The sequence below is a fragment of the Apodemus sylvaticus genome, chromosome 11 (genome assembly GCF_947179515.1).
Source record: "Apodemus sylvaticus chromosome 11, mApoSyl1.1, whole genome shotgun sequence".
Classification (NCBI taxonomy): domain Eukaryota; kingdom Metazoa; phylum Chordata; class Mammalia; order Rodentia; family Muridae; genus Apodemus; species Apodemus sylvaticus.
Genome location: NC_067482.1, coordinates 77740300 through 77767939, shown reverse-complemented (window position 1 = coordinate 77767939; position 27640 = coordinate 77740300). Strand labels below are relative to the sequence as shown.

The 27640-nt window shown below is 49.8% G+C and overlaps 1 protein-coding gene across 3 annotated transcripts; it reads right to left on the bottom strand.

Annotated features, from left to right (window-relative positions):
• Positions 1-293: 293 nt before the first annotated feature.
• Ctbp1 (C-terminal binding protein 1) lies at positions 294-27359 on the bottom strand. Of its 3 annotated transcripts, XM_052198144.1 has the most exons (10): positions 27123-27359; positions 21681-21873; positions 19140-19294; positions 14484-14628; positions 12668-12874; positions 3408-3622; positions 2926-3056; positions 2160-2287; positions 1683-1800; positions 294-1259 (listed from the first exon to the last, which is right to left on the bottom strand). In XM_052198144.1, exons 2-10 carry the CDS (start codon positions 21685-21687, stop codon positions 1073-1075), a joined length of 1293 nt encoding a protein of 430 aa, XP_052054104.1. In that variant the 5' UTR covers positions 21688-21873; positions 27123-27359; the 3' UTR covers positions 294-1072. The 3 variants fall into 3 exon arrangements, with proteins under 3 accessions (XP_052054104.1, XP_052054102.1, XP_052054103.1); XM_052198142.1 differs by lacking the exon at positions 21681-21873; XM_052198143.1 differs by lacking the exon at positions 21681-21873 and having other exon boundaries at positions 294-1256.
• Positions 27360-27640: the final 281 nt, after the last annotated feature.

Here is a 27640-nt window from a genome sequence, read left to right as displayed (position 1 = left end):
GTTGTCCAAAATGTCAGTCCAAGAGCTGCTGGCCTAGGGGCTGTTGTGTGGACAAAAGGAGTGGTCCCTCACACAGCCCGCCCTCCCTGTATGTAAGAATGGCTTCCCCAACTCAGGGTCCCCTTAAGATGTAGTGGGGACTACAGCCCTACCTGCTGCTGCCCTCTTCTGGGTCTCCCCAGGACTGCCTGCTCCACAGAAGCTGAGTCAGGCCTGGCAGACATGAGAGCCAGGACCAGGAAGGACCCACCAGTGCTCCAACTCGATGAAACCATTAAAACTGGTGCCAGGCGTGCCGGCTCTTTCTGGGATTTTTATTTCTTTAAAATAATTCATACAAATGGTTACAGTCACAAACATGATTTTAACCAAAATATTGCTAGCCTACCACATCAGCAGGACGGCACCACACAGGCAAGGGTCTGTCAACCCCTGCCTCCCCCAGGACAGACCCCAGTGGTCCTGAGCACACTGGGCACTGCAGACACGCCTCTGAGCCACTTGTGATGCCGTCTTCATTTGGAACAAGGGGTTCATGCCAAAATTAGGAAAAACAGCCTTTGTTGTTTTTCTAAATTATTCTAAAAATAAGACAAGCAGGTAGAAAAACAATGCACTGTGTGGCATAAAAAGAAAAACAGGAAGGATTCATTGTCCTGAGAAGTGTGCCGACGGCCACATTCCGGGGCACGTTCCAACGTAGAAAAGGAAAAATAATCTCAAACTGACTTGCTGAATGCTCCCTCAGGTTTTCTTTTTGTTGACAGCTAAGCAAACAAATCCTTTGTAATGTTCTAAAAACTGTACACAGACAAGAACATTCGTGATAGAATTAGCTACTAACTTCTTTTGCTTAAACGAGGAACGCAAAGGACACAGGACAGTGAGCCAGCCCACAGGACGGGACAACTACAATCAACTTGGGGACGTGCTTCCTCTTGCCCCGCCTAGTGCACGCCTGGGCCAGTCTCTGGAGTGCTAGGGCCCACACTGGATGCCACCTCTGCACACCTGGGTCCAAGAGCGTGCAGCACCCTCCACCAGGTGCCAAGGCTGGAGCGCTCCTCTCGGGCTACAACTGGTCACTCGTATGGTCTCTATCCGCCTCAGGCTTGACAGTCTGGCCAGGAGAAGGAGCGTGGGGTGGGTGGGCCACAGGGGGCAGGCCATGGGACAGGGACATGGCACTGGGAACAATCCCTTCCACAGCAGCTGGGATGCCAGTGGGGGCCACACTCACCACACCTGGAGGGTACCTGCTGGGAGAGGAGGGCAGACGTGTGAGCTCTATGGAGACCCAGTTGCTGCACACAGCCCTTTCTGCATGGTTACCAATGACCCCTGAGGTCCAGAAAAGGTGGAGGCAGTAAGCACTTGGTCACTGCAGGGCAGCATCGCAGCCTGGCTTCTTACGTGAGGTCTTTCCCAAGCCCCATCCCCTGACTCCTTACTACTCTCTGGCCCAACAACAGTTCTGCCCAGCATTCCAGTCTAGGAGGCTCCTGAGAACAAACCTCTTTCCCCAAGAAAATACTGTGCCATCCAGTTCAATCCTCTAACGTCCACAGGGGCCTTACATAAGGGTGTAGCCCAGGTCATATGACCCACTGCATTACCTACTAGCCAAGGTCCAGGTTTAAGCCTCTTTGTCTTGGAGACTGTCCCCTCCCCTGCCTGCTCACCTGTAGGCAGCCCCATTGAGCTCGGGGTGCACCACAGCAGGGTCCATGCTGGCCCAGTGGGTGGCGGCTGTCAGGTGGTCCTTGTTGACACAGTTTTTCAAGCTATCTGGGATGCGGCCTAGGATGTTGGAAGGTACACCAGAGAGAGACGGCAATGTGGGTTAAAACTGCTGCCTCTGTGGGGGCAAGGAGGCAGACCCAGAGCCACCCTTATTCCCACAGCCCTAGCTTACTCCCCATGAGCGCCACAGGGCCTGTCCACCTGAAAAAGCAGCTCCCAACCTGGAGACCTCAGCCTTATACACGTGCTCTCAGCTCACAAGCAGCTGACAGCATCCAGCATGGCAGGTCTTCATGTACGAAAATGATGTTACTCAACTTCACCCCAAGAGACCCTCCATAAAGGAATAATCAAGTGTCACCCCCACCCCCTTAACAGGCATAAAACAAACTTGTCAGTCTGACAGCATGACCCACCTGTGATGGCTCGCCGGATTTCCCGGGCTGCCTCCTCTCGCATCTCAATGGACGCCTGCTCACTGTACCATGCAGCATGGGGGGTGCAGATGAGGTTGGGTGCATCCTTTAAGGGTCCCTGGCTAAAGCTGAGGATAGCACATACCCAGTCAGAGTGATCTGAGCACCCAAGTCTGGGGAGGTGTAGAAGGCAACCAGCCCTGGGGTCTGAGGGCCCCTGACCTGCCCCAAAGGCAGGACTATCAAACCTACCCCAAGGTCTTAACAGTAAGGGGTGGAGGGTCTTCTGAACCTTAGAGGAGGAGCCCTGACAGGGTGCTGGCACAGCTGCCCAGCAGAACAAACCCTAGGAATGAGGGCTCTCAGACAGACTCCACGGTCTGTTCTTCAGTGGCTAACCACTCAACTGGTCTGCTATCCTGCGATGGGCTCTGTCAGCTGCTGGAGCCCCAAAAAGAAAGTCAGCCCAGACAGGACTAGAGGCTGCATGCAAAGCCAAGCTAGCATGTGCCTTGGCCCTGCTGAACCTGGGGACCAAGGGACCATGATGGACATCAAGAGACAAATTGAAAACAAGCCAAGCCTAAGCCCAGCCCATTACTGTGGCCAAGGCTAGACAGATTCTTGAGGCTCTTGTCCCCTTCTGAGAGCAGACAGCAAACCCTCCCCTAACCCAGCCAGCAAGAAGGCAGTGCTCAAAGACATGGTCTCCCAAGTCACAGTCATCAGGCTGGTGGGCATAGTCCATCTTAGGGCACAGGGGCACCTGAAGGGCTCTGATTCATGCACGTCCAGCGCTGCGCCACGGATCCGCCCTTCCTTCAGGGCCTGGGCCAGTGCCTTCTCATCCACCAGGCCACCACGGGCTGTGTTCACCAGGAAGGCTCCTTGTCTCATCTGAGAAGACAGGATAACCATGTGAGTGATTGACACTGGAGTTTTTCATTGTAATGGCACACCCACAAGCAAGTCTCACTTCCTACCCACCAGGGGATGGCCTGATACAGACTAGTTCTGGGAGGGACCCTGGGCCAGGGTGGGCAGTGACACCAGCAAGTATACCCTGGTTTATCAATGAGACAAGCCCAGGAATTTAACTACTGCTGCTGTCTAGGCCAGAGGTCCACTGTCTCCTGGGGGAAGGAACAAGGGTAAACCCTGAGGGAAGAATATAGGGCTACACCGTGAAGAAAGGACAGCACTGCCCTGTGGGAGAGGGGAGGAGGGTGGGGGACAGCTGCAGCGCACCTGCTTGACTGTAAAGTCATTGATGAGGTGGTGGTTGTGCTCATTGAGGCCGCAATGCAGGGTAACGCAGTCACTGTGGAAGAGCAGGTCCTGTAGGGTGCTCACACGCTGCAGTCCCAGGGCCCGCTCGATTCCATCAGATAGGTATGGGTCATAGAAGAGGACGTTGAAGCCAAAAGCCTTTGCCCGAAGTGCCACTGCCTGGCCCACACGACCTGGCAGAGTCAAGATGAAGTGAGACATGCATCCTCAGAGCTTGAGGCTGGCCTCACAGCTGGAATTCAGGGGCCTCACACATACCGTTGCCTGTCTGCCAGAGTTATACTACATCTCTGGGATCTCAGTCACAAACACTCTACCAAGACATCTGCTCCCAGGTGCTGAGGCACCACGATCAAGGGTGGGAGGAACAACGCTAGCTGTCACCCTCCAGCAGCCTGCCATTGATCAGCTATACTCACTAACGCACAGTCGATACACAATCAACTTGGCCCCCTTCCCTGACCACTTATCTGTGGGTCCACTTATCAAACATGCTTAAAATATCAATTCTGGCTACAAACAGCATACATTGGGACCACTCGGAACATTAGAATCCAGCAGCAGGGGTTTGAAGAGTTGGCTCAGAGGATAGGAGTGCTTGCTGCTCTTGCAGAGGAACCAAGTTCGATCCCCAACATTCATGTCAAGCAGCTTAGAACCACATTTAACTCTAATTTCAGGGGAATCTGACACCTCTGGCATTGTGAGTACCTGTACTCATATGAACCTACCCTCCAAACCCCCCATGCACACTAAGAAATAAATTGTAAAAGAAAAAAGAATCTAGCAGCAGAGAGGGTATACTGCATGCAATGGATCTGCCACCTTCCTGGCCCGACTGCACAAATCCATATCCTGTGTCATCTGAGGCAAGCCTGGTTCTGTCACGGGAGCCACAGGCTGAAGGCATAGTACAGGGATAGCCCCACAGATGCACACATCAACAGCATGCTGGATACAGACGGAGCAGACATCACAGGCTGCTGGTAAGAGAGTGCTGGGGACATAAGCTTCTCCTGCAGCATCCACCCAAAGAGAAAGTTAATACCCACCAGGAAAAGGGCAAAGAGAGGAGTCAGGCATGTTGGCAGGACACAGTCACAGTTCTAAAGAGTAGCCAGGACAGTCTCCCTAGGAAACTCAAGTTTGTGGGAGACACAAAGGTGATGGGAGCAAGTGTGAAGACTCCACTAGCATCAGGACCAACAGGGAGGGCGGGGCCCACCAAACCCTAAGTCTCTCCCAATGACCCTACAGGCTTAGGGCACAGAAGACAGGGAACGTAAATCAGGGGCCTGACAGAATTCAAGTCTATGAAGGAATGCTGAGGCCAGGGACACACCAGTCACAGGCCAAGAGGGAGGACTCTGCAGAATCTAAGTAAAATGACAGAGGGTCACAGAAAAGCTTCAAGTACAGGACAGCTGCTGCTGAGAAGGTAAGCAGTAGAGACTTGGAAAAAAAAAACCCTCCCCAATGTGAAAGCTGGGAGCTGCCCTGAAAATGGGCAGAGGGCACTCAGAGAGCTGTTTCCAGGGGTACCAAAGCTATCAGCCAGCACCACCCCAGCACACATATCCCTAGCAGCACAGAACAACCATGGTAGGGAGAAATGTGACTTACTTTGGTCTCTACTATTTCTTTCTAGATGAGACTTAGTGTACCACAAAAATTCTATCAGGTAAAAATAAAAACAAGCACATCCACAGTCAACCCAGCTGGTGGGATCAGCTGAGAGGACTTCTGATACCTGCTGGGAATATGTGACAGCATCACAGGTACATGTGAAAAACTGCAGAGGACAGTCAACTGTCCTACAACACAACCTAGTCACCTGTTCTAGAGCTGGAAACATTATTAAGAATTCTGCAATGACCAAATTATTAGAAGGTCTAATACCAAAGACAAAACAGTGGCCAATAGAAATGACTCAAACTAAAGCATAGAGAAAAAATGAAGTTTATAAAGTGCTGACCATCACAACTAATGACAAAGGGGCAGGAACAAAGAATGGAAGTGAGAGAGATGTGCTGGGGGAGAGAACACGGTGCATTATAGGTGGCCCAGCAGGGGCCTAAGAAATGCCTGGAGAACCTGCAAACCAGAATCTAGGGAAACTGCAGGATAGGTTAATATGCAAAGACCAACTGTGTTCCTAAACATTATAGGAAATTAAAACGCACAAATTGTTATCAGTAGTTATACCGAACATGTGACTGGAGGAGCAGTACTTAGGTCCTATCACCAGCATTGGGCAAAGCACATTAAAAAGTTTTACAAATTCTGTATAAACATTCTGTATTGATCACTATAGAACTCTACTAAGAGAAATCAAAACATGAAATAATAGGGTTACATAATGTCTTGAGGACATGGTGAATTTTAAAGACCAGTACTCCCACAATACCACAAAGACTAAACAAAACACAAACTGATGAGCTCATTCTAAACTGAAACTATCAGAAATGAATGACATGGACAGAGGTGGGGGGTGGTGGTGTGTATCTTTAAAGCCTTTAATTTCAGCACTTGGGAGGCAGAGGCAAACCTGGTCTACAGAAGAAGTTCCTGAAAAGCCACCACTATGCAGAAAAAACAGTCTTGAATAACCCCTCAAGCTAAAAGAAAGAAAAAGAAATGAAAGATAAGGATGGTGGTTTGAATAGAAATGGACCCTGTAAGACTATAGGGAGTGGTGCTATTAGTGGCCTTGTTGGAGGAAGTGTGATTCAGTCTCTCCCTGCTGCCTTCTGATCAAGATGTGGAACTCTCAGCTCCTTCTCCAGCATCATGTCTGCCTGCAGAAACCTTTGAACTGTAAGCCAGCCCCAATTAAATGTTTTCCTTTAAAAGAGTTGCCATGGTCATGATGTCTTTTCAAAGCAATAGAAACCCTAAGACAGATGTTGGTACTAGGGACTGGGATATTGCTGTGATAGGCTGGTCCATGATTTTGTTTGTTGGAATGTGGACTTTGGATTAGAAAATCAATAGAATGCTTTAAGCATTGCTTAATGGATCATACTAGTAAGAACATGGAAGGAAATGGTGCTAAGGGTGATATGAACTACAGGGTTCTGGCCTAAGATGTTTCAAAGGAGAAGAATTCTAGTATGGGCCTAGAGATTGTTCTTGTGATAGTTTGGCAAACAATGTGGCTACTTTTTGCCCTTGTCCAAAAAGTCTGCCTGAGGCTAAATTGAATATTTAAGGATTAATTAGGCTGGCAGAGGAAATCTCAAAACAGCCTAGTTTGACTCTATCCTGGGGATCTTAGTGCTCTTATACAAATCTGTAACAAAAAGGAGCAAGCTGAGCAAGGGAAAAATACAAAATATACAATTTGAGGAAGAACACCAGACTAAATCCTGTGAAGTGGAAATTTCTGGTTTCTTTGGAGACTCAGTGTCATATGATGTTTTTCTGGAAACTGTCTTATGAGATTTTGCTGAGAAAAAAACACATGGTATTTTTCTGGAAGCAACCTGGAAAAAGGGCACATGATGTTTTGCTGGAGCAGACATTTAAGAGGACACATGATGCTTGGAAAGGGTATAAGAATAACCCAACAGATAGTGGACAACAGTATGATATTGGTTCGCTTTGCCATTCTTTGCTAGTCTTCATTGGGCTTTGATGATGCTGGTTTTTGCTGATGATGCTGTGGCATTAGTTTGTCTTGCCTTCTTTGCTGATCATTTGTTGTGACTTTGTAGAGAAAAATGCACCGAACACTGGTGGTGTTCATGGACTCAGGACAATTGGCAGTGTCATGTGATTTCTTCTGGATCGAACTGCTGATTCACGAATGGTGTTTGTGAGTGGATCAAGCTACCACTGCTGATTCATGTGCATTGAATTGCTAGTATCCTGACAACGAAGATTGGAATCACCCCAAAATACTATTTCTAAACAGGTCCACATCCTTCTTTGTCCTATTAACCTTTCCTTTCTACTACCTCTTGTGGGTAGTGTGCTAGAAGGGAGGTTAAAGCAATTAAGAACCCTTATTAAAGTAAGTTTTGAAAAATCTAAGCCTACAATCTTGTATTCAGGAAGATACACAGATCAAAGAAAAGCCTGATATTAAATGGAATAGAAAGTAGTGGTCTCAGGTCAAGGCCCCACCCAGCTAAATTTGTGAAAAGGAATTGATGAAAAGTTTATGTCCAAGCGTGATGGCACACACCTTTAATCCCAGCACTGAGGTGACTGAAGCAAGCAGATTTCAGAGTTCAAGGACAGCCTGGTCTACAAAGCAAGTTCCAAGACAGCCAAGCTTAAGTAGTGAAGGTAACCATCAAAACCAGAAAGCTAATGAAGGTGCAATTAAATGAAGGGGCCATGTTTCAGCCCCAGCAAGTGGAACTTGGCAGGTTTTGGACACATGGTTCTGAGTTTAGAGTCAAAGATAGGAAAACCATAACCCCTTTTTCTCCCTCCAAGACTAAGAAAGCTACTTAGGCCAGGAATGGGTCAGGGATGTCCCTGCATGGAGGCTTAGAGAGGCCATTGTGTGAAGCTGTGAACGTGAAGCCTGGATTGCCTTGAGGACCCCAAAATGTTGGAGATGCCAGAGACGTGAGATACCTGCCTGGGAAAACTGCTGAGAGGGGTGGACCAGTCCAAGAGAAAGAAGTGTGTTATAGTCAACACGACTGAAAGGATTTGGAGAGCTCAAGCGTATTTTGGCATCAGACATGGAGATGCAGAGTTTGAAATTTACCCAGCTGGCTTTTGGTCTTGCTTTGGTCCTGTATTCCCTTACTATGCTTCCTTTTGGAATGGTCAAGTACATCCTATGTCATTATATGCTAAACATATGCAATCTGAGTTTTTATTTTGTTTTCATGGGAGATTACAGTTAAGAGACTACATGAGTCTCAGGAGAAACTTTGAACTTCAAACACTGTTGCAATTGTGATAGACTATGGGGAGGTTGGAAGTTAGACTAACTGTATTTTGTATTATGATATGGCTGCAAGTCTATGGGGACCAGGGAGTGGAATGTGGTGGTTTGAATAAAAATGGCTCACACATGTCCACAGGGAGTGTGACTATTAGGAAGTATGGTCTTATTGGAGGAAGTGTGATTAGTTTCTTCCTACTGCCTTCAGATCAAGATATAGTACTCTTCTCTCCTTCACTAGCACCATGTCTGCCCGCTATCTGCCATGCTTTCTGCCACAATAATGGACTAACTCTGAACTGTAAGACAGCCCCAAGTTTAATTTAAAATTAAATTTATAAAGGTTGCCATAGTCATGATATCTTTCCACAATAATATAGGCCCTAAGACAAATGACAAACAAGGTTTTCCCATGAAGCAAGATGTCTTGACTTACAGCAAAGTGTGACTGCTACTGAAAAAAAAGCATCATTGTTATAGATCAAAGAGAACTGGAGAGAGGAAACACAAGTTTGTTTGAGTATGCACTGTGGGTACCAATCTGAATGATCTCAACTTGGTTATTATGAAAGAGGGGGCGGGTGAGTGAGAGAGGGGACAGGGGAGCAGGAGAGGGGAAGAGATTGAAAAAGATTGAGATTGACTGGTTTCTGAACTAACAGATACTAAACTGTTTGGGAAGGATTAGGAGGTATGTCATTGGGGGTGACATTAACCCACACCACTGCCAGCTAGGTGTCATGTTAGCACTTATTCATTCTGTCTCTGTCTGTTTGTCTGTCTCTTTCTCTCTCTCCCTTGTGGTTGTGAACCAGATGTAAGCTCTCAGCTCCTTCTCTAGTACTCTGCCTGCCTGCTGCCATGCTCCTCACCATGATGGTTATGGACTCTACCCTTCTGGAACCATGAATCCTCAAATTAAATACTTTGTTAAGTTGCCTTGGTCATAGTGAAAACAGAAAAGCAATAAAAAAGTGAGTAAAGTCATCTGCCAATGTTTTCAGAAAGCCCTTACACAAAGAAGGTACAAAGCCCAGGACCAAAGCACCCAAGATTCAGCATCTCCTTACTCCATGTGACTTGCAACACAAACACCAACACACTGCTCTAAAGAAACAATGTACTAAGAAAAATTAGGAGGCTGCAGAATGTGCTAAACTTTTGGCCAAAAGAATGAAGGAAGCCAAAGAAAACGCCAGGAACAGATCACCAAGAGACGTAGGTTGTCCTCACTCTGAGTAAGCACAGTTAAAAATAAGTTTTTAAGGGCTGGAGAGATGGCTCAGTGGTTAAAAACATTAACTGCTTTTTTAGAGGTCCTGAGTTCAATTCCCAGCAACCACATGGTGGCTCACAACTATATGTCATGGAGGATCCAATGCTCTCTTCTGGTGTGTCTAAGAGAGCAACAGAGTACTCATACATAAAATCAATAAATAAATCTTTAAAAAAAACAGTCTTTAAGAGTAACAAATAAATCAGATTTTAAATATCCAAAAAAGAAAAGACTGGAACAAAACACTGGATGTGGTAGTACACTCCTGTAACGCCAGAGCTATTCATTATCAAGCTGTAGGTCCAACGGGACTACATAACGAGACCCAGTCCTAAAAGTAAAAGATCCTGCATTCACCTTAGCCAGATTACTGGGGAGGCAGAATTATCTAACAAATTGTTGCCATTGGAAACCTCAGAGACCTGTGAATTTATTGTTATTCAACCAATTCAGACATTGTAGAAAGACACGAACATGTTTGTCTATATTTCCTGTCAAAATGCACTCACAACACTGGGCAAGGTGTGTGGTTTCAGATGGTCTGAGACCTGTAAAGTCAAAGCCATGAACCTGCTAGGAAAAAGCACCATTTTCATAGTACTTGAGAGCAGGCAAACTACTTAGAACACAAAAGGTAGCAACTTACAAGTAATAGCTGGACTTCTTCAGAACAGAATCTGCTCTCATCACAGATATTAAGCAGGTGCCATGATGTCAATATACTTGTCTGATGCGGCCCTGAGGCAAAACACAGATGGAGTCTTGCAGATCCACACCAAGAACCAAACAGAATTTGACAAGCACACACCTCACAACACAGGAACAAGGTTCTCAACAGTCAGGCATTCCAGCAAGAAAGGCACTCAGGCTCTTTAGCTACTGGGAAGTACAGACTAAAGCACAGCAGAGGCAGCACTGATGCTGACATTAGTAAGGATCCACAAAGTCCAGACCCTAGGGCAGCTACCCAGCTGACAACGCCAACCACACACCTGCTTGAAGAATGCTGTGGTGGCCTCCTGCCACTACACTATCAAGCCACTACACTTCTGGTTAAATCAAAGAAAAGTAGTGTCACATGCACAAAAAGATATGTCCAAAGTTGTTCACAGTAGCTTCATCTGCCCAGTGGCTAAACAGATCAACAGAGTCCTGTTCAATAGTAGGAGCTTCTGAGCAAGTCAGGTACGTAGACAACACCTAGAACCTTATGTCTTTTGGAAGAACACAAACTCAGGGAGCCTGTCCGTCAGTGGGGCTGATGAATCTAGCAAGCTGTACCAGATGGAGTACAGAGACTGCAGACAGGGAGGCTTGCTGGAAACGGTACAGAGCTGTCCCAGGCAGAATGCAATGTATACTCCCTGAGAGAAACAGAATATGTTTCATTTATCACAGAGCATTTTGGAAAAAAAAAAACAAAAAAACTGATAGAGAAAAACTTCCGGAAGGGGAAGGCAGAAGACTGGGTGTGAAAGTCAACAGACATGGGAAAGTAGCTGGCACATCCAACATTACAGAGGCAAAACTTACAGCTCACACTGCCTAAGTACCCTCTCTTATGAATGAGAGCTAATCACCAAATCCTACACTGAAGGCAGCCTCAACAGGCTATAGAAAGGGAGAGCAGGAAACAGCAGGGATACCTGGGGTCAGGTGGTCATTTCCCTTCCAGAGGGAGGCCACAGTGTCTGGAAGTCAGCCTCAGAACTGTTCTATAGTTGGAAGAGAGCGATTACATGTGACTAGAGGGTCCCTAGGGCAGAGGGTGCAGCAACTCCCTCTGGAGCCCCTGCTGTGTCTAGGAGGCAAAAGTCACCAGGCTTGCTTGTATATACTTTACACACATACACACACAAGTATGTCCATATGCATCGCCACATCTGTGCCATCCATATCATCCTCATGGAATACATGTCACCATCCATGTGTCCTGAAACCGGGGAGCTCTGGCTACAGTGGACAGCTGACCCAGCAGACAGCAGTGTAGCCAAAAAGGTAGTTAGTGGCAGCCACGTGGCACAGTGGACAAAGTATCATTGCAAGGCAGGATACCAAAAGGACACATGGTTCAGTCCCCAAACACTAGTGACAGAAGCAGAGGCTGAGCCACTAATGGAGTAAAGTCAAGCAGACTGGAGGGCAAGACCTGAGGGTGGGGCTGCCTTGACCCCCAAAACCTGCCCAGTGACACCCTTGACCCCTCACTACCCCTGCTTGTCTTTCTTCACCCTTCAACGCATCTCAGGGCTATAACCTTGAGGTAAGAGGTACTATCTTGTCCTATACACTGGACAGGGAACACCAAACAACCCTGCTATGAGTGTCCACTGGGACAACTATATCCCAAGTCTATCTCTTCCGGTAACTCGGGTGACCCACACACATTTCCCACCTATTGACGCTGGCAGCAGTGCTGAGGCAGGTGCAGCCCAGGTCAGTCACCTGCTTGGTGACAAGGGAGTCTCAATGGTGAAACTCTGGCACAATTTACTGTGCCATTTCTCTGGGACATGTAACAAATAGGTACCAACAAAAAGCAAAGAGCTGTGAAAACAAGCAAGGGAGGGTAGGAACCAAGTCCCACTGCAGCAGTACAGAAGCAGGCCTTGAGGCCATGCCCACTCAAGCCTTCTAGAGCTGTGGGGCACACATGTACCAGGTCACAGTCTCATGCCATCAACAGTCAAAAGTGCTATAGCCACAGAACACCCTCAAGGTGGTGCTTCAGGAGTAACATGTCAGTTACACGAAGTGTGTATGTAACTGTGTACATATCTAAGTGTATCCATGTGTATACCATGTCTGTTTCATCCACATATAATATACACATGTGCCCATACATGAATGACCACTATGGATGGCATCTGTGAAAGACATAGCCTGGTGTATTGCCCCTGGACTTCCTCTCCTATGTCCTTTCCTGAGCTGAGGATAGCAACACAACCAGCAGGTCCAGGGCCTCAACTTCATAAAGTGTAAGGTGGCAGATGGGCAAAGGCTATTTATGCTGAGTCACAGTGGCCAACTCACCTAGCCCAATGATGCCCAAGGTCTCTCCACGGATCCTGGCAGCTCCTGAAGCCACTTCTCGGATCTGCTCCACACTCTGGACCCGAGTGCCTTCTCGAAGGGCCTGGTGTAGCCAGGTGGTCCGTCGGTACAGGTTCAGGATGTGGCACAGGGTTGAGTCTGCGGTTTCTTCCACAGAGGCTGCCGGCACATTGCACACTGCAATGCCTACAAGACACATGGAGACACATGGACCAGGCCCACAGCCTCCTGTTATCTGTCATCAGAAGTGCTGCAGCCAGAGCACAACCTCAGGGTGGTAACATGTCAGAAGACACATCCCACTGCCACCAAGGAAACTACCTGTCTCCATCATGGGCATACTTAACCTGTACTTACAACCTTGGACAACACAGCTGTGGTAACCAACAAGCAAACAGAGCAGGGGACAGCCAACTGCTCTCTGACCACCATCCCCAGCCTGAATAATCTGGATGTGCAGGTGGTTGAAAAGAAGCCAATCCCATCAATACTCAATTCTTATTCAACATTCCTAAGCAGCCATGGCCACAATGGCACATCTTAGGGCTGGCTGGCCCCCACTTGTTGTTGACACTACATGAATCACAACGTCCAGATTCCCAGGGCGCCCTGACTTCAGGGCTCAGCAACCCCCACTGTCCTAGCAACAAGTCAGATGGGGCTTCTCTTCCCTAACCACAGTGCCCCAATTTTCCCAAAGGCCCATGCTCAGGCACTGTAAGCTGACACAGTCTATGTTGCCTTGGGCTACCTGTGGCCCTTGTCCTCAGAAGGAGGATCTCACCATCCCAACCATGAGCCCATACTCCACAGAGGCCTCGGCCCCAACTCTGTTTCCCACATTGACTAGATGCTTCCCACTGAGGTGCTAGGACAGGACTGTTTTTAGAAACTACCTTACAAATCAAAGGTATCTGACACAAGGAGGAACCAAGACAGGACCCACACACCCTCCAGAAAGAACTCAGTTGAAATAAGCAAGGGAACAGTAGCAGGTATCCCTGAGGCTCAGAAACAAAACTGACCACTGAGAAGAAATAAGGCAAGCATGCCACACCCTGTTCCCCATACCTGGGCCACAGGGGACCAAACTTGGCCCAACCTTAGGCCATCCCTAGCTGAAGAATGGAGCCTGTGAGTTCAGGTACTATAGAGACAAATGATGGGGCCTCACCCGAGGAAAGGCAGGCCAGCCACCAAGGTTCTGGCCCCTGTGGCTTGTCAGGCCAGCATGAACCAACAGAACAAGACTGACTTTCCCACCATGCTACTCAAGTTCTCAGCTGCCCTGTGGCTCCCCCAGACAGGTCAACTCTAGCCTCCCTCTGTAGCCTTAAGGAAAGGCAGAATGATGTCAGTAACAGGCACTGCAGAGTGCAGCCTTGCTTTGTCAGTTGGCCAGTAGCACAGAAAACAAGCTAAAATGGCTAAGTATGGCCATACTGTTTCAGTAAAAATATACATACAGATGTAGAGTCAAGCACGTGTGCCAACTGAGCACGCACGGCTTCATGTGTGTACAAGTGTGACTATGACACATATTACCTGTTCTGGGAAGAGGACAATGACCTCTCTGACTGGTCTCTTGTCTCAATCTAAACCCTAGGCCTGGTAGGTTGGTGACAACACAGTGAGTAAAGTTATACCCACATCCTGTGCAGCCCACCATAACCTGTCCTGCCCACGGTCCCAAATCAAGGAGCAGCCCCAGTAGGCTTCTCCTGATTGTCCAACAGAGCCTGAAGGCTAAGTAAGATACCTTGGTAGATGGAAACAGAGGCTTCAGAGCTCCTACCTAGATCCCCAGCTGACTTGATGTCGATGTTGTCAAACCCACTGCCAATTCGGACGATGATTCTAAGAGCTTTAAACTTCTCCAGATCTTCTCTGGTCAGTGTGATGGTATGGTACATCAGGGCTCCCACAGCCTCATTCAGTACCTGTGTTGAAGGAAAACAGGCTGCTTACTAAGCTGTCCAGGACCTACCAAAGATATCCAAAGACTGAGCAGCCAGCCACCACAGAGGGGCATGGAATGCAGAAGAGCACAAGGGAAGACACTGGGAACACAACGCAGGGACAGTTGTGTCTCTCAAGAACAGCTCTCTCAGAAGAGCAGCATTCTACCATCAGAGACTCAGAAGAGGTTGTGGATGGTGTCCAAAGGCAAAGAGTAGCAGCACCATGTGCTAACAACCAGACCCCATGCCCAAAACAATGGGGCCCAGTCCACACCAGTCTCCCTCAAGAAGTGTGATGGACATCCACATTAACAAACATGTCCAGAGGCATATTATTGGGAGTGGCGGGGCCAGTCTCCAAGAGGGCACTATAGTCTGTAATAAGTCAACTCTGGTGCTTGTCTTCCTCTGTAGTGGTACAGAGCTGGTATAGTAAGTTAATACAGTGAGGATCTCAGTTTCTTTAAAAACCCAGTTATGTGGCTGCTTGGTTTTCCTCCCAGGATGGGATATGGAGTGGCTTCAACTTGTCCACAGCTGTTAACTATGCTCTAGGAGTGGTAGGAGTTTTGCCAGCTTCAGATAGTTTGCAAAGGGGTTGACTGTGGACAGGACTGATCCATACCCTAGAGGCCTATGTTGTGTTTGTGTATTACCACGCATGTGGACAGCCAGCTTGCTTTTTATCCTCAGCACTTAACCATGAGAGTAATGTCTTTCAAGCAAGTTTTCAACATACTGTAGAATGTACCAACAGGGAAGGGAGAAATCAAAGCATCTGAACTTTCTATTGCCCTCTGACTGCTGCTAGTGCTAACTCTTCCATAATAAAAGCCAGTGTATTCATTTCCTTGAGTAATTTCTTAGAAATGGAGGGTCCTCTGCAGGTCTAGGCACTGTTGTCCAACTGCCAACTGACATGCTGATATCAACACTGGGTTTTCTGCAACTAAAACACACCCTACTGTTCATCCACTACTGGTGCTTGAATTTGCCTTCCTGGATGAAATCTGCCTGCCTATGATTCTCTGTGAATTTTTTCATAGTGTCTTCTTTTTTGTACCTAGTAGAAAGTCACTGGTGCTCAGATTCAGGACAAAAACATACTAGGGCTGGACTTGCTAAACAGTGGGCAGAGATCTACAGCCCAAGTCACCAGCAACACCCACACTGTATGTCTTCTATGAGTGCTTCTGAGTCTGTGCCCTTAGGACAGGCCTCCTTTGCAAGCCACTCACATATCCCCACCCGCCAGCTGTGTAACCAGGTTAGAGATTTGATCCTAGTGTACTTGGTGTCCTCAACACCAGAATGAAAGGACATGGGTCCCAGACGTTTCTAGCAGGCAGAACACACGATGAATGACTAATGCAGGTCAGCTACATTTGGCTGGAACTGGGTTCTGAGTGCACCCAGTGGCAGCAAGTTCTGAAGGGAGCTCATGCCCCAGACCACAGTAAGGTTTTGTGGTCAGGGCAGTCTCCTGCTGAGAGACCGCTGAAGCTCCAAACCATACTGAATGGTTTTATCACCTCAAGAGCAGCAGCTATCTTATGAAACTGCAGCTCTTCCCACCTCACCAAAACGTCAGATACTTTCCTGCTGACACAGTCAGATGAAGGCAGAGCAGGCACTGGCTGAAGCCTCTGCGTCCTATCCAACTTTCACAGACACCTGGGCCCTTGAAGTTGTTCTGCTCCACAGAAGGAAGTGGTATCCAGGTTTCCTACTGGCCACCTGCCGGGGAACTTTGAGTTTTCATGGGGCCAGGGAGGGACTTGCTGAGTGGTTTACACAAGCAGCACTTCTCTAGCCAGCTTTCTGCAAGGACTTCCTTTTCCTGCTGACTTAGAGGGCCTAAAGATGTTATATGTGGCCCTTGGGCCAGCACAAAGGGCCCAGTTGACCTCACTGGATCTTATTACTGCTTACTTTGCTCTGTGTGTCATTTAGAATGCCTACAGATTCCTTTCTGAAGTTGCAGAAGTCTCCTGCTTTTCCAGCTGCTGCCATCCAACCAGAACACCATCCCAGCCCTGGAACTAAGTTCTCTAGCATGTTGCCCAATACCTGAAGGCCACACACGTCCCCCAGCCCCCTGCTTTGTCCCATCAAAGCATAAACAACAGGTGTCAGAGTCTCGGGCCCTGCTGACCCATGGCAATGGATTCCTGCACATAGTGAAACCCTTTCCTCTCAACCTTTGTCCTGATTCCAGATGTGTCTACAGCTTGAGCCCAAGGTCAGGACCTCTGCAGCCTGCTGGTCACATGAGACACTTCTGCCCACTCATTTTTCGAACATCTTAGATGCAAGAGACTTCCTCTGGCCTAGGGTGTTCTCTACCCATGGGTCATGGAGTGTAATTCTCCCATCTCCACAGGATCCCTCTGGAAACTTCCTGCTGCCCTAAGTCCTCACTGAGTACATTCTGGGAGCAGTGTCCCTGGGTTCCTCCTAGGCCCCACACAGCCCTGGGCTAGAGATCATTTGACTGAGACGTTGTACAGCACCCAGCCCAGGGATGTTCTGGGATTCCTGCCACAAGGTGACTTTCCCACATCCATAGGCCCTTCTAATAGACCTCCTGGGCCCATGCCAGAAGAGCGAAGTTCTCTGCAAAGTTTTCTTCATGTTCTCCACTGACAGCAGAAGATGCTCATTACACTGTAGACATAAAAGTCAGTTGTGAGGACTGTCTGCTCTAAAAAGGTGGAAATTACCATACAACAGGATATATAAGACAGTTATTTCCTGTCCACACCTACAGTAGGTGTTCCACATGCCCTACTGCATTTTCATAGGTATTTGGGTTCTAGACTCCCGTCTTGTGGCTGTGCCATTTCCTATATATGGCTTTCTTCTTATGATACAAGGTTTCTACCCAGGCATCAGCCATCATACCTAATTTCCAGCCAGAGGAAAGAGGTAAGGTGATTTCAATCCTCAGTGACATGTACTCAAGGTGCTGTATGCCTGTGGGTCATACCTTGCCTGGGCTAGGATCTGTGGCAGCATACAATTTGCCCAGCATATCACCAAAGGGCACTGAGTGGTTGTCCAGTTTGGGATACTGTGAGTCAAGCTGCCATACCTTCAGGTATGACTGTGGGAATGCAGGTCATGTCTGCTAGGACAAAGGCCCCCAAGTATGGCTGCTGGCATGCTGTAAGGATGTGTAACAGTATAGAGTACCCCTGATTGCTGTCCATGCCCTGGCACAAGCTTGAAGTCTTTACTAACCACAATCCTAGCTCCTCCCCTCTGAGTTCTGGGTTTCATTAACTTGCCTACTCCTTGCTCCTACTCTCCTCCTATTCCCTACTCTTCTCCACAAGGCCTCAGCATCAAGACTTCTGATCTCTTCCTGCTTGCTTACTACTGTGCCCTAAGTGGTAATTTTCACTTTTAGTGTTAGTGTCTTGAAGCCCTGTGTTTTCAACTTTGCTCCTTCACGCCCACCATATGACCTTCAACATGGCAATCTGAGTTTCTCTCTTGGCTGAAGGCAGCCCATCCCGCAGTCAGCCTGGTCTCCCATGGGTCCGAAGCTCTATTGTACTCACAGAGCCTTACCTCCTTGAAACTGTCTGTCTACACGGAAGTGACAAGTACTCAAGGCACAGACACATGCTGGGCTCGGGCTGGAATGACAGTCCCAGATGGCTCTGCAGCCAATGGGAACAGGGCTGTAGGCTCACTACATGCTAAATCCCATGCCTGGCAGACTTAGAAGGCTGAGTAGTAGGCTATGTGAAGTAAGTTCAGAGAAGGGTTTCACTGCCCTCTGGGTCTGAGGCAATATCTGCAATGGGCCAAAAGACCCAGCCTTTGAGGCCATAGTGCCACCAAGAACAAAGCTCACCGTTCTTCCCAGTGAAACAAATTGCAGGCTAACCATCTAGACCATCCATAAGAGCAGGTGCAGGTCCCTTGTGGTTTCAATCCCTGACTGGTTCTACCCTGTCAGCTCCTGAAACTCTTTAGGTTTGTTTTAAAGAACGTTTTCAAGCTGTCTTCAGTGCAAAGTCTGAATTATCTTTGGTACAAGCAGAAATCACATGAACACACTCCAGGTAACATACCTGAGTGAGCATGAATCACAGAAGCTTCTCAGAGCTGTAACCACCCAACCACAAGCTCTAGGCAGGCACTGAGGGTGAAGGTATTGTGCCCTTTTTTCTGTATACCACGTAGCATCCAGCATAATCACTGCCAGGTGCCCACAGTTCCACTTCCAATGAACTGGCTGTGATGTAAGCCAAGAAGATAGAGTAAGCCCATCTCGACACCTCCTGACCAGGCCAGGCATAGTGTCAGGCCACACAAGACCAGCTAGTATTTACACCCACTGTGGCCAGAGGCCAAGGAACATGACTAATGTGTGCTGACTCTGACTGCAGCAGCCTGAGGTTGCATGACCCACGCTCTTCAGTCCCCTACTCCCCCAGGAAGCTTGGCCAACTACTAATAGGGACATATGACACTACCTTCTCGTGGATCTCCTGTGTGGACTGTGCGTCACAGAAGGCTACTGTGGCCACATCCTTCAGGATAGGCATCTCCACTGTGCAGTCCCGGCCATCCAGCAGCGCCACCAGGGGCCGGGGGTGCATGGGCCCGTTCATGATGGGAGGTCGGACGCCTGCAAGAGAGGAGCAGACCACTTAGTGCCTCAGCACTCCCGTCTGTGACCTGAGGACTGTGCTACCCACTCAAGTTGGAGATCAGCCCTGAAAACTTGCTGTACTCAGCATCTGGTTACATGGGGCTTTGTAAAAAGCAAATTAAAACTGGGAAGAAGAAAACAGAGTTTGCTATAGCTTACTGATAGACTGAAATACTCAGATAGACTTACACCATCAATCCCTCAAGGGCATAGGCCCTGAAATTCTTGTAGACCCTAGAGAGGCTGTGGTGACAGGAAGACAGGGGAGATAGGAGGCACCTCAGCCCTGGCTCTCTATAGCTATAAGCTATCTTGTCAACACAGATATGTGCAGATCACAAAATGATGAGATTCAGGAAAGTGCCTGGTTGCTTTTTGATGCCTAAAACCACCATGTGACTGCCCAGAACCCCACAGAGTGACCACAGAGTGATTTTTAGCATGTGACCTTAACTGATATCATTCCTAGTAGATTTCAAAGGCCAAAAAACAGTGCCACGGTAAAGAAAAAAAAGGCGGTGATTGGGGGTAATGACACTCTAAGAACCCACCTCCCAGATCAAGGTGAGAAAGAACCTTAGGCCTGGAGTGCAACTCAGAAGAGCACTTGCCTAGTGGGTGTGAGGCCTGGGTCTGATTCCTAGCTCCACCAAAGCCTTTGTGGATACAAAATCAGTTTGTTCCCAACATGGCACACTGAGCTAGATCCCACTTGGGGCCAAAGGATTCCCCAGGTCTGGCCATCTTCAGCTGGGCAACAGAGACTTTAAGGAGGCCAAAGGTAGGTCCATGGTAGCGGGCAGCACGAGGTAGGGCTTTGTCCAGCCCTTCCAAAAGCTGACCAAAAGAATGGACCAAGGCACAGTGGGGAGTGGAGGACAAGAAACGAGTTACCATACAGTCTCACACTGAGTAGGCCAGAGTCAGTCCTACAATAGCTGCTGGCTAGCAGCAGCCATGCAGTCCACACCACCTTTCTTGCCTTCAGGTACAGAGGTTGCCCCAGATTTCCAGTGTCAAGAAGTGCCTCAAAGAATCCATGTCACAGAAGGACAATGAATGCTCGAGGGACTGTCACACCCACTTACAGCAAGGCTCTAAGTGCTCTCAGGTCTGGGACTGGGTTCCTGGGCTGCGACATAGGTCTCACTGACCACCCAGAGGATAATGGAGCTACCTTTTAGACAGCACTAAGCCCAAGGTCTCTAGCTATGGGAAAGAGGTTTTGCTGCACAGAGCCCTTCCCCGGGGCCAATGTGCCTGAGAAGACACAGCTATACCCACCATTGCCTTCATGGACAGTAAAAGTAAAGGTGCTGAGATTAGAGGGACCCAGCCTTCAAGACGGCATCTGCATCTCCCCTCCTCGATCTCCATGGACCACATCCCTAGCTATCCCTACCTCCAGGCAACAGAAGTGGACAAACAGCAACAATCCTTCTCCAGCTTGGACTTGCAAAGTGACTTTCCTCACATAAAAGTGTTACTTCTTATAGCAGATAATAGACTTACTGCTCTTTTAGAAGGGTTGGTAAACATCTACTTTTCTCATTCCCTGACTTGAACACCACATTTTGAAAGAATCACCATTGTGGCAAGCAATGCCCATGTCAACAAAACCTCTAAGGCTACAAAGCAAGCCCTCAAAGCACAGTCTGCCTAGGATGTGGCCGATACCAAGGACCTGCCCAGCCTGGCAGTCTGATAGACACTCCATTCTCTCACCCTGTAGACAACTCACAGAGGACCTATGGATGCAGATGTGGCTAGGCTGGAGCCCAAGCCTGTATCTTCATCTAAAACTGGGTATGACACCCAAAGATTCATGTGGAAGGACAAAGACCAAGCACTCTAAAACACAGTGAGCTTATGGTGCCTCTTCATTCACATAGCTGCTGCAGTCCTCCCAAACAAGCTGGCGTCCTCCCAGACAAGCCCATCTAGGAGGTAGACAGGTCTAGCCACTAGAACCCTGCTATACAGGAACACTAAGCCAGGGCTGAACTTTACTAAAGAGCCTTTCCCAGTCTGAAGACATAAAAGACAAGAAAGCCCTACTGAGCTGTGCTCAGGCCCTTTGGTCTGAATTGGGGCTTGCACAGCTTCAAAGCTGACCCTCAAGCTCCTTCAGATAAGACCTGCCCTCAACACCCACCTCCATACCCTCAGGACACTTTTCTTACAGAAGCCAACCCCTAGCACAGGAGCTGGAGGACTGCTGACCAAGGCAGCCTGCAAACACCAAGCATATTCCTTAGGCATCCCACATTCATCAGCCACAGGTCAGTCTGCCTAACTTATACAGCCCATGTCCCTCCTGTAGTTCCTTTGCAGATGGCTTCACTTGGCAGCCCCTACCAACCTGACATTGCTTAATTGGGGCGGGGTTTCCACGACCATGAATTCGCCTGTCCAAAGCTTTTTGTCTTCAGAATCCCCAGGCCGAACCGCGTTCTGTCACGGAGCCTCATCCCACGTCTTATTGTCTCCAACCAAAGCTCTCAGGCTTCTGCTCCACAGCAGCCACTGAAGCCTGCGTCGGGTTCAAAGTCTTACTAAAAATCAAACACAAGAGACAAGTTAAAATGCCATCGAAGGCCAGCTAAAACTCAGACTCCAGGAAGCTTCATGAAAGCAAAGCTTTTTGCTGTATCCTTAGCCCTGTCCAGCTGCAGCAGCCGGAAGACCAACCTGGACAGCAAGGTACTCGCTCACTCTGAGTTTGTGATTCTAGGTTAGGGCAAGCCCCTGAGGCTTCTATGCGAACCTAGGAACAGCTCTGTGGTTGGCTACCCCACCAGACTTCTGGCTCAGCCCTGTGTTCTCACACTGAGAGGTCAAGGCAGCCCGCATTGAATACAGAAACGTGCAATTACAGAATGGGGCCTACCAGCTGGTCCTGGGAGTTTCTTCTCCTTTATACTTATATTTCCTGACATCTAAGGCTGTCCCAACCATGTCCCAACAGGGATCTTTTAATGAGACTTTCTGGAAAGCTTGCTAGATGCTGGCTTTCCAACATTCTACCCAACTTCCTTCCTAGTCCCTGCTCAAATCATCCCAGCACAGCTAACAGTCACCTGGTTTTCCTGAAAGTGCTGCCTAGTTGTGTTCAAAGTGTGGGCCTTGACACCCACACACATTTTGGTAGGGCCTACAGCCCAGAAACCTAGGACATTACAGGTGAGCACAAAGGCCCAGTCCCCAAAGTGTGTCACTGAGCAACTGAAGTCCTGGTCTCTGTCCCCAGCATTTGGACCCACACAAGGGCCAACCCCCCAGTTTAGGTGGACATCAGGATGCTAGGATGCTAAGTTGGAGCCTGGCCTTGCCACCCCTTAGCATCACCAAGAGACAAGATCACCTGTCAGGCAATGCCCTGGAAGCTGAGCCAGAAAGGCCACATGTAGCCACAATCCAGGTTAGGTTGTGGCCTCGGGCCAGCACTCAGTGTATTTGGGGAATATCTCTTTCCAGAATACTCACATGCTTTTTCACAAGCTCTCTCTGTGAATTCCCAGCGCACACACTCAGTGCTAGCCTCCAGGGTATATCAGCCCTGAAGAACACTATAGACAATGCACAGCCAGTCAGTAAAACAGCAGCAACGCCCTAGAGTCCCAGCCTGCCTGTGCCAGGCACCTGCCACAGGCCCAACCCTCCTTTTAGTAGGTGCTATGCTCAACCTTCCCAGCAGAGAGTGCTAAAGAGCCACTGCAGAAGAACAGACCTAAAGTCAGGATGCTGGAAGCTCGGACAAGACTTGTGGCAAGGAGTATTTGTCCCTTGCATGGGCCACTGTCATCTGCAATAACAAAAACAGCTATCTGGGCAGTGGGAGCTCTGGGATCCTGTCTCAACCAATCAACCAACCAACCAACCAACAACTTCCTTCTGGGAATGGCCTGCACTTCTAACCAAGACCAATCCCTCCTACCCTTCAGCTACTCCCATCTTCCTTAAAGGCCCTCTGGGAAAGAATTCCCCAGCCACAGTGGGGGTCTCCTCCTCCCTCTATGCACAGATCCCTCTGGATTACAAGGCCTGCTCTAATCCCAAGTAGCCCTCTCTGGTTACAAAGCTGTCCTGCGGGCTGGTCCCTGCCCAGGTCTGGAGGTCAGAGGACAGAACCTGGCCACACAGGTCAGGTGAAGTGCCTGCTACCTGGCAAGAATGGAGCTGAACAGTAAGGGCAACAGGAGTGAAGGGGGCAAAGCGCTGCCACATGAACCTCCAGGGCAGGCACTTCCCTGCTGAACTACGAAACCAACTCCACGTAAGCTGCTGCTTCTCCTGTAAGGCAGGGTAAAGCAGAGCAGGACAATGATGTGTCACTGAGGGAAGGTGTCTGTGAGAAACAAGAGTGTTCCACAGCCAGCTGTTTATACCACACATCAGGGAAGGTGCAGAACAGAAAACATAATAAAGGGCATGGGTTTGCCACTGAGACTCATTTCCAGTCATGTTGGCTATTTTGTGTCAATGTGTATCTGTTTGCTTGTGTATGTTACAACAAGTACTGCTGGTCTTGATACCCAGAACACCTGCCGGTTCCAAAGCTAGTTAGGGCTACATGGAAGAATACAAGCTGTGTGAGATTTTCCAGCTCCACCCTGCCACCCTTCCTGACTTTCTCAATAGGACATCTTTCCAATGCTGTAGAGAGCCCAGGCCTTGTAAAGGACACAGAGGTCTTGGGATTTCAGAACGCTTCCAGATGAAGCAGCTCTGTGTACTTCTGGAGACAGTCGCAAGAAGAGCGCCACAGCCACACGAAACAAGGGGTAGCAACACCTGGGGAGGGGTGCAGTCTTTCTGGGTCCCCACTTCCACACCTCCATGGGGAGGCACAAACCCAGCACCCCTGGCCCATACATCATCATCCCAAGCCTACTAAATTTCTTTGACCCAACCAAGCCCATGTAGCCCTAACCCCAAAGTCTTCAGGCCCCAACACTGCCTTTATAACACTGGTCTGATGCTGACTGGGGCCACACAAAGACCTAGGCAAAGCTGACAAGAAGCCACACAAAGTCTCAACTGTATAGAAAATGAGCATGTCTTCTAAATCGAGCACCCGATGCAGTAAGTCTGGGCTCTGGGGAAGATGGTACGTGTCTGTGAACATGGCCCTCGGCACTGGAGGGACAAGGGAGTTGCAGCTGCTGCACGACTGCTGGGAGACACAGGACCCCACAGAACCCAGAGTCACTGCCCACAGTGAGTGTGAGGATGCAGAATGCAGGCACTGGTGCTGGCGGACTTCCGGGTGACATGGCTGAACTACGAAACCAATCCACGTAAGCTGCTACTTCTCTTGTGAAGCAGCTTACATCTCCGGGCTTGGAGGCAGGCCACCCTGCCCAGCACCAAGCAAGCCAAATCCTTTCCTGTCACTAGTAGAATGAAAGCTAGTGTAGAGGTGTTGCCATGCAGCAAAGACCTCGGGACATGTCTGCTTCACATACCATGCCAGGGAACCACACAGCTAGTAGGTTACATGAACAGGGACCCAAGGGGGTCCTCAGCAGTACCTAGGCCTGAGGATCAATGTTCACAGAAGTTTCTTGCCAGGTTACACTGTGGGCACTCACCAATGAAGTTCAAAAGGCAGGTAGGAAAGCGAGCTGTTGGAGGGCTGAAGGCCAGGGAGCTGATCCCACCTGGAACCCTGAAGGGGACACCAGACCTCTCTGAGCACAAGGCTCATCTGGAGAAAAGCAAAGCACACAGCTGAAACCTGCTACAGGCCCTCAGGTGACAGAAGAAAGATCAGAGACCAGAGCAAGAGCAGCATTATCACTGAGGTCCTACCAAGAATCTATAGGCCCCAGTCCACGTTATGGACAACTAGCATGGCTCAGTGGCCTCAGACATCTGGGGAAGCCAGGCTGACACACACAGCAGAGCCAAGCCTGACCAAGCTCCAGAGCAGAGAAAGAGCATCCTCAAACCACAGCTGCCACCCTAAATAGTAACAAGACAAGGAAACACATAAGAGTTCCGGAGAACAGTATTACCCTACACTACCCACAATGCTGTTCCTGAACTTGGCACATCTCACAGCTGTCACCCCACTTTGTAGATGAAACAGAGAGAACACACACAAGCCCAGCCCATATTCATATCCTGCCATCACTCTTCCAGGGATCATGCTCCCCGGGACTCAAAGATGTTGGCCCCACTCTACAGCAGCCACCCCGATGTCCTGCATGCCAACCACACTGGAGTAAGCATCCTGTTGTGCATTCCTGTTTATGATGGACACGTGCTGGCTGAATCTGGAAGTGACAAAGCAGAACACAGTAAGGGACATACTACCTGGGGAATGAAAGCACTAGGTATCATCTTGCTGACACCCTGACTCACACGGTTCACTTTCCTGAATACTGGGCAACTAAGCTCCTTCCCTTTTCCTTCCTAGAAGGCAAATTTGTCCTAACCAATGGAAAGCTCATCAGGACAAGGGACATGGCCCTGGGCCAGGATAGGTTTGACAGGCAAGGCCAACACAAAGGCTGTCTTGTTGATTTCTAGAAGGCAATGAGCTGGGCCTGCCCTCCCCACCCCATGGGAAATTCTGGCCTATAACCCTGCTGGTTTAGGTGCAGAGCCTCTTCCTATAAACACACACATACACTCAAGTGTGTGTGTATGCATGTGTATCTAGAATATATGTATATGTGTATATGTATGTATATATATATATATATGTGTGTGTACACACACACACACACACACACACACACACGCTCCTCCAGGGAGTTACAGCTCTGAAGAGATGCAGTGTGGGGGAGGAGTACCCACCACTAAACCAGGATGGAGGCAGGCCTTACCCCGCCACACCCTGAAACAAACTGACAGGATCTGCAAAATGGCTCTGTCTGATAAGAGGTGTAGTAGGCCATCACTGGGCGCCTCCCTTTTTCCCTTTTGCCCACAGTTCCTTATTTCCTGCTGGCAGCACACGCTGCAAGGGTTCTTCCTCTGCCATCTTTCAGGCTATGAGGAAAAAGGCAGTGCCCTTGTGAAGGCAGAGCTGGGGTCAAGCTCTGTCATCATTAAGGTGGAAGCGCCAAAGAGAGGGACGCCATAGGGCACTTGAACCGTGGGCAAAAGCTCCTCGGGCTTTTCGGGCTCCGAAACCTCTGAGCTGCCCCGCCCGAAGGTGGGGTCGTCTTCACTGCGCGTGCGCCAGGCTGGGAGGCCAGGGAACGCTGCCAAGGAAGGACTGCCCTCCACAAGCAGGACCCCTGTGGCTTAAGGACTTTCATAAATGAATAAAAAACTTAAGTGGTCCAAATTCAGGGGCCAAGCTGCACATCATTAAGTCGTCTAGAGGGGTGATAGGCATGTAGGCCACCCATGTTCCCTTAATGCCACCTCTAGAGACTACCCGCTCCCGGATCTGCCGACCCGAGGCCCATGCGGAATCCGCAGGCTCATCACTCCGGGTACACCTAGGTCCCGCCTGGGTGTCCACGAGAAGGGTCTTCACAGGGCCACGGGCCAGGAAGACAGGCCCGGCTCGTTCACAGTCTGGGTCCTAGCACCACAGACCCCTTTGTCACCTGCGCGGGTCGCGAGCGGGCATCGGAAAATAGAGACGCGCACATGCACGCGCACGCCTATGCAGCAGTTCGCGCATGCGCACCACCCGTTAGCCGCATAGGTTCCCCCCCCCAGCGCGCGCGCACCTAGCGCGCACGCGCACTCGTACACAAAGCCAGCGCCGCGCGCGCCCGGCCGCCCCGCCCCCGCCCCCCGCCCGCCCGCAGCCGGAAATGCGCGCGCGCGGCCTTACCCAGCGGCAGGCCCTTGTTGAGCAAGTGCGAGCTGCCCATTGAAAGGCGCGGGTGGCCGCGGGCCCCGATGAGTCCGGCGCTCTCCGCCGCCGCGAGCCCTGCGCCTGGGGCGGCTTCGGCGCAGTCTGCTACTCCGCCCGGCCGCCTGCGCCCGGCCACCGCCGTGCCGAGCCGCCACCGCGCCGCCAGCCGCGCTCCGACCGACGAGCGGGCGGGGACACGCCGCGCGCGCGCGCGGGCGTGGCCTCGGTTGGTCTGCTGTTTGCCGGCAAGGCGGCGCGCTGGACGTAAGCGGGCGGCTCAGGGGCCCAGCTGCCCGCCGGCCCGGCGCTCGGCCCCCACCCCTCGCGCCCCTCCCAGGCTGGATTCCCTTTTTGGACACGCCCCCAGCTGTACCCGCCCTCTGCCTCCCCTCCCCTGCGCGTACCCGGGACTGCGCCCCTGCCACTCCTTGGCGCGGTGACCTGGGCTGGAGCCCGAGTGGCGAAGCAGCCCATCCGCGTGGGGCGCTGCTGGG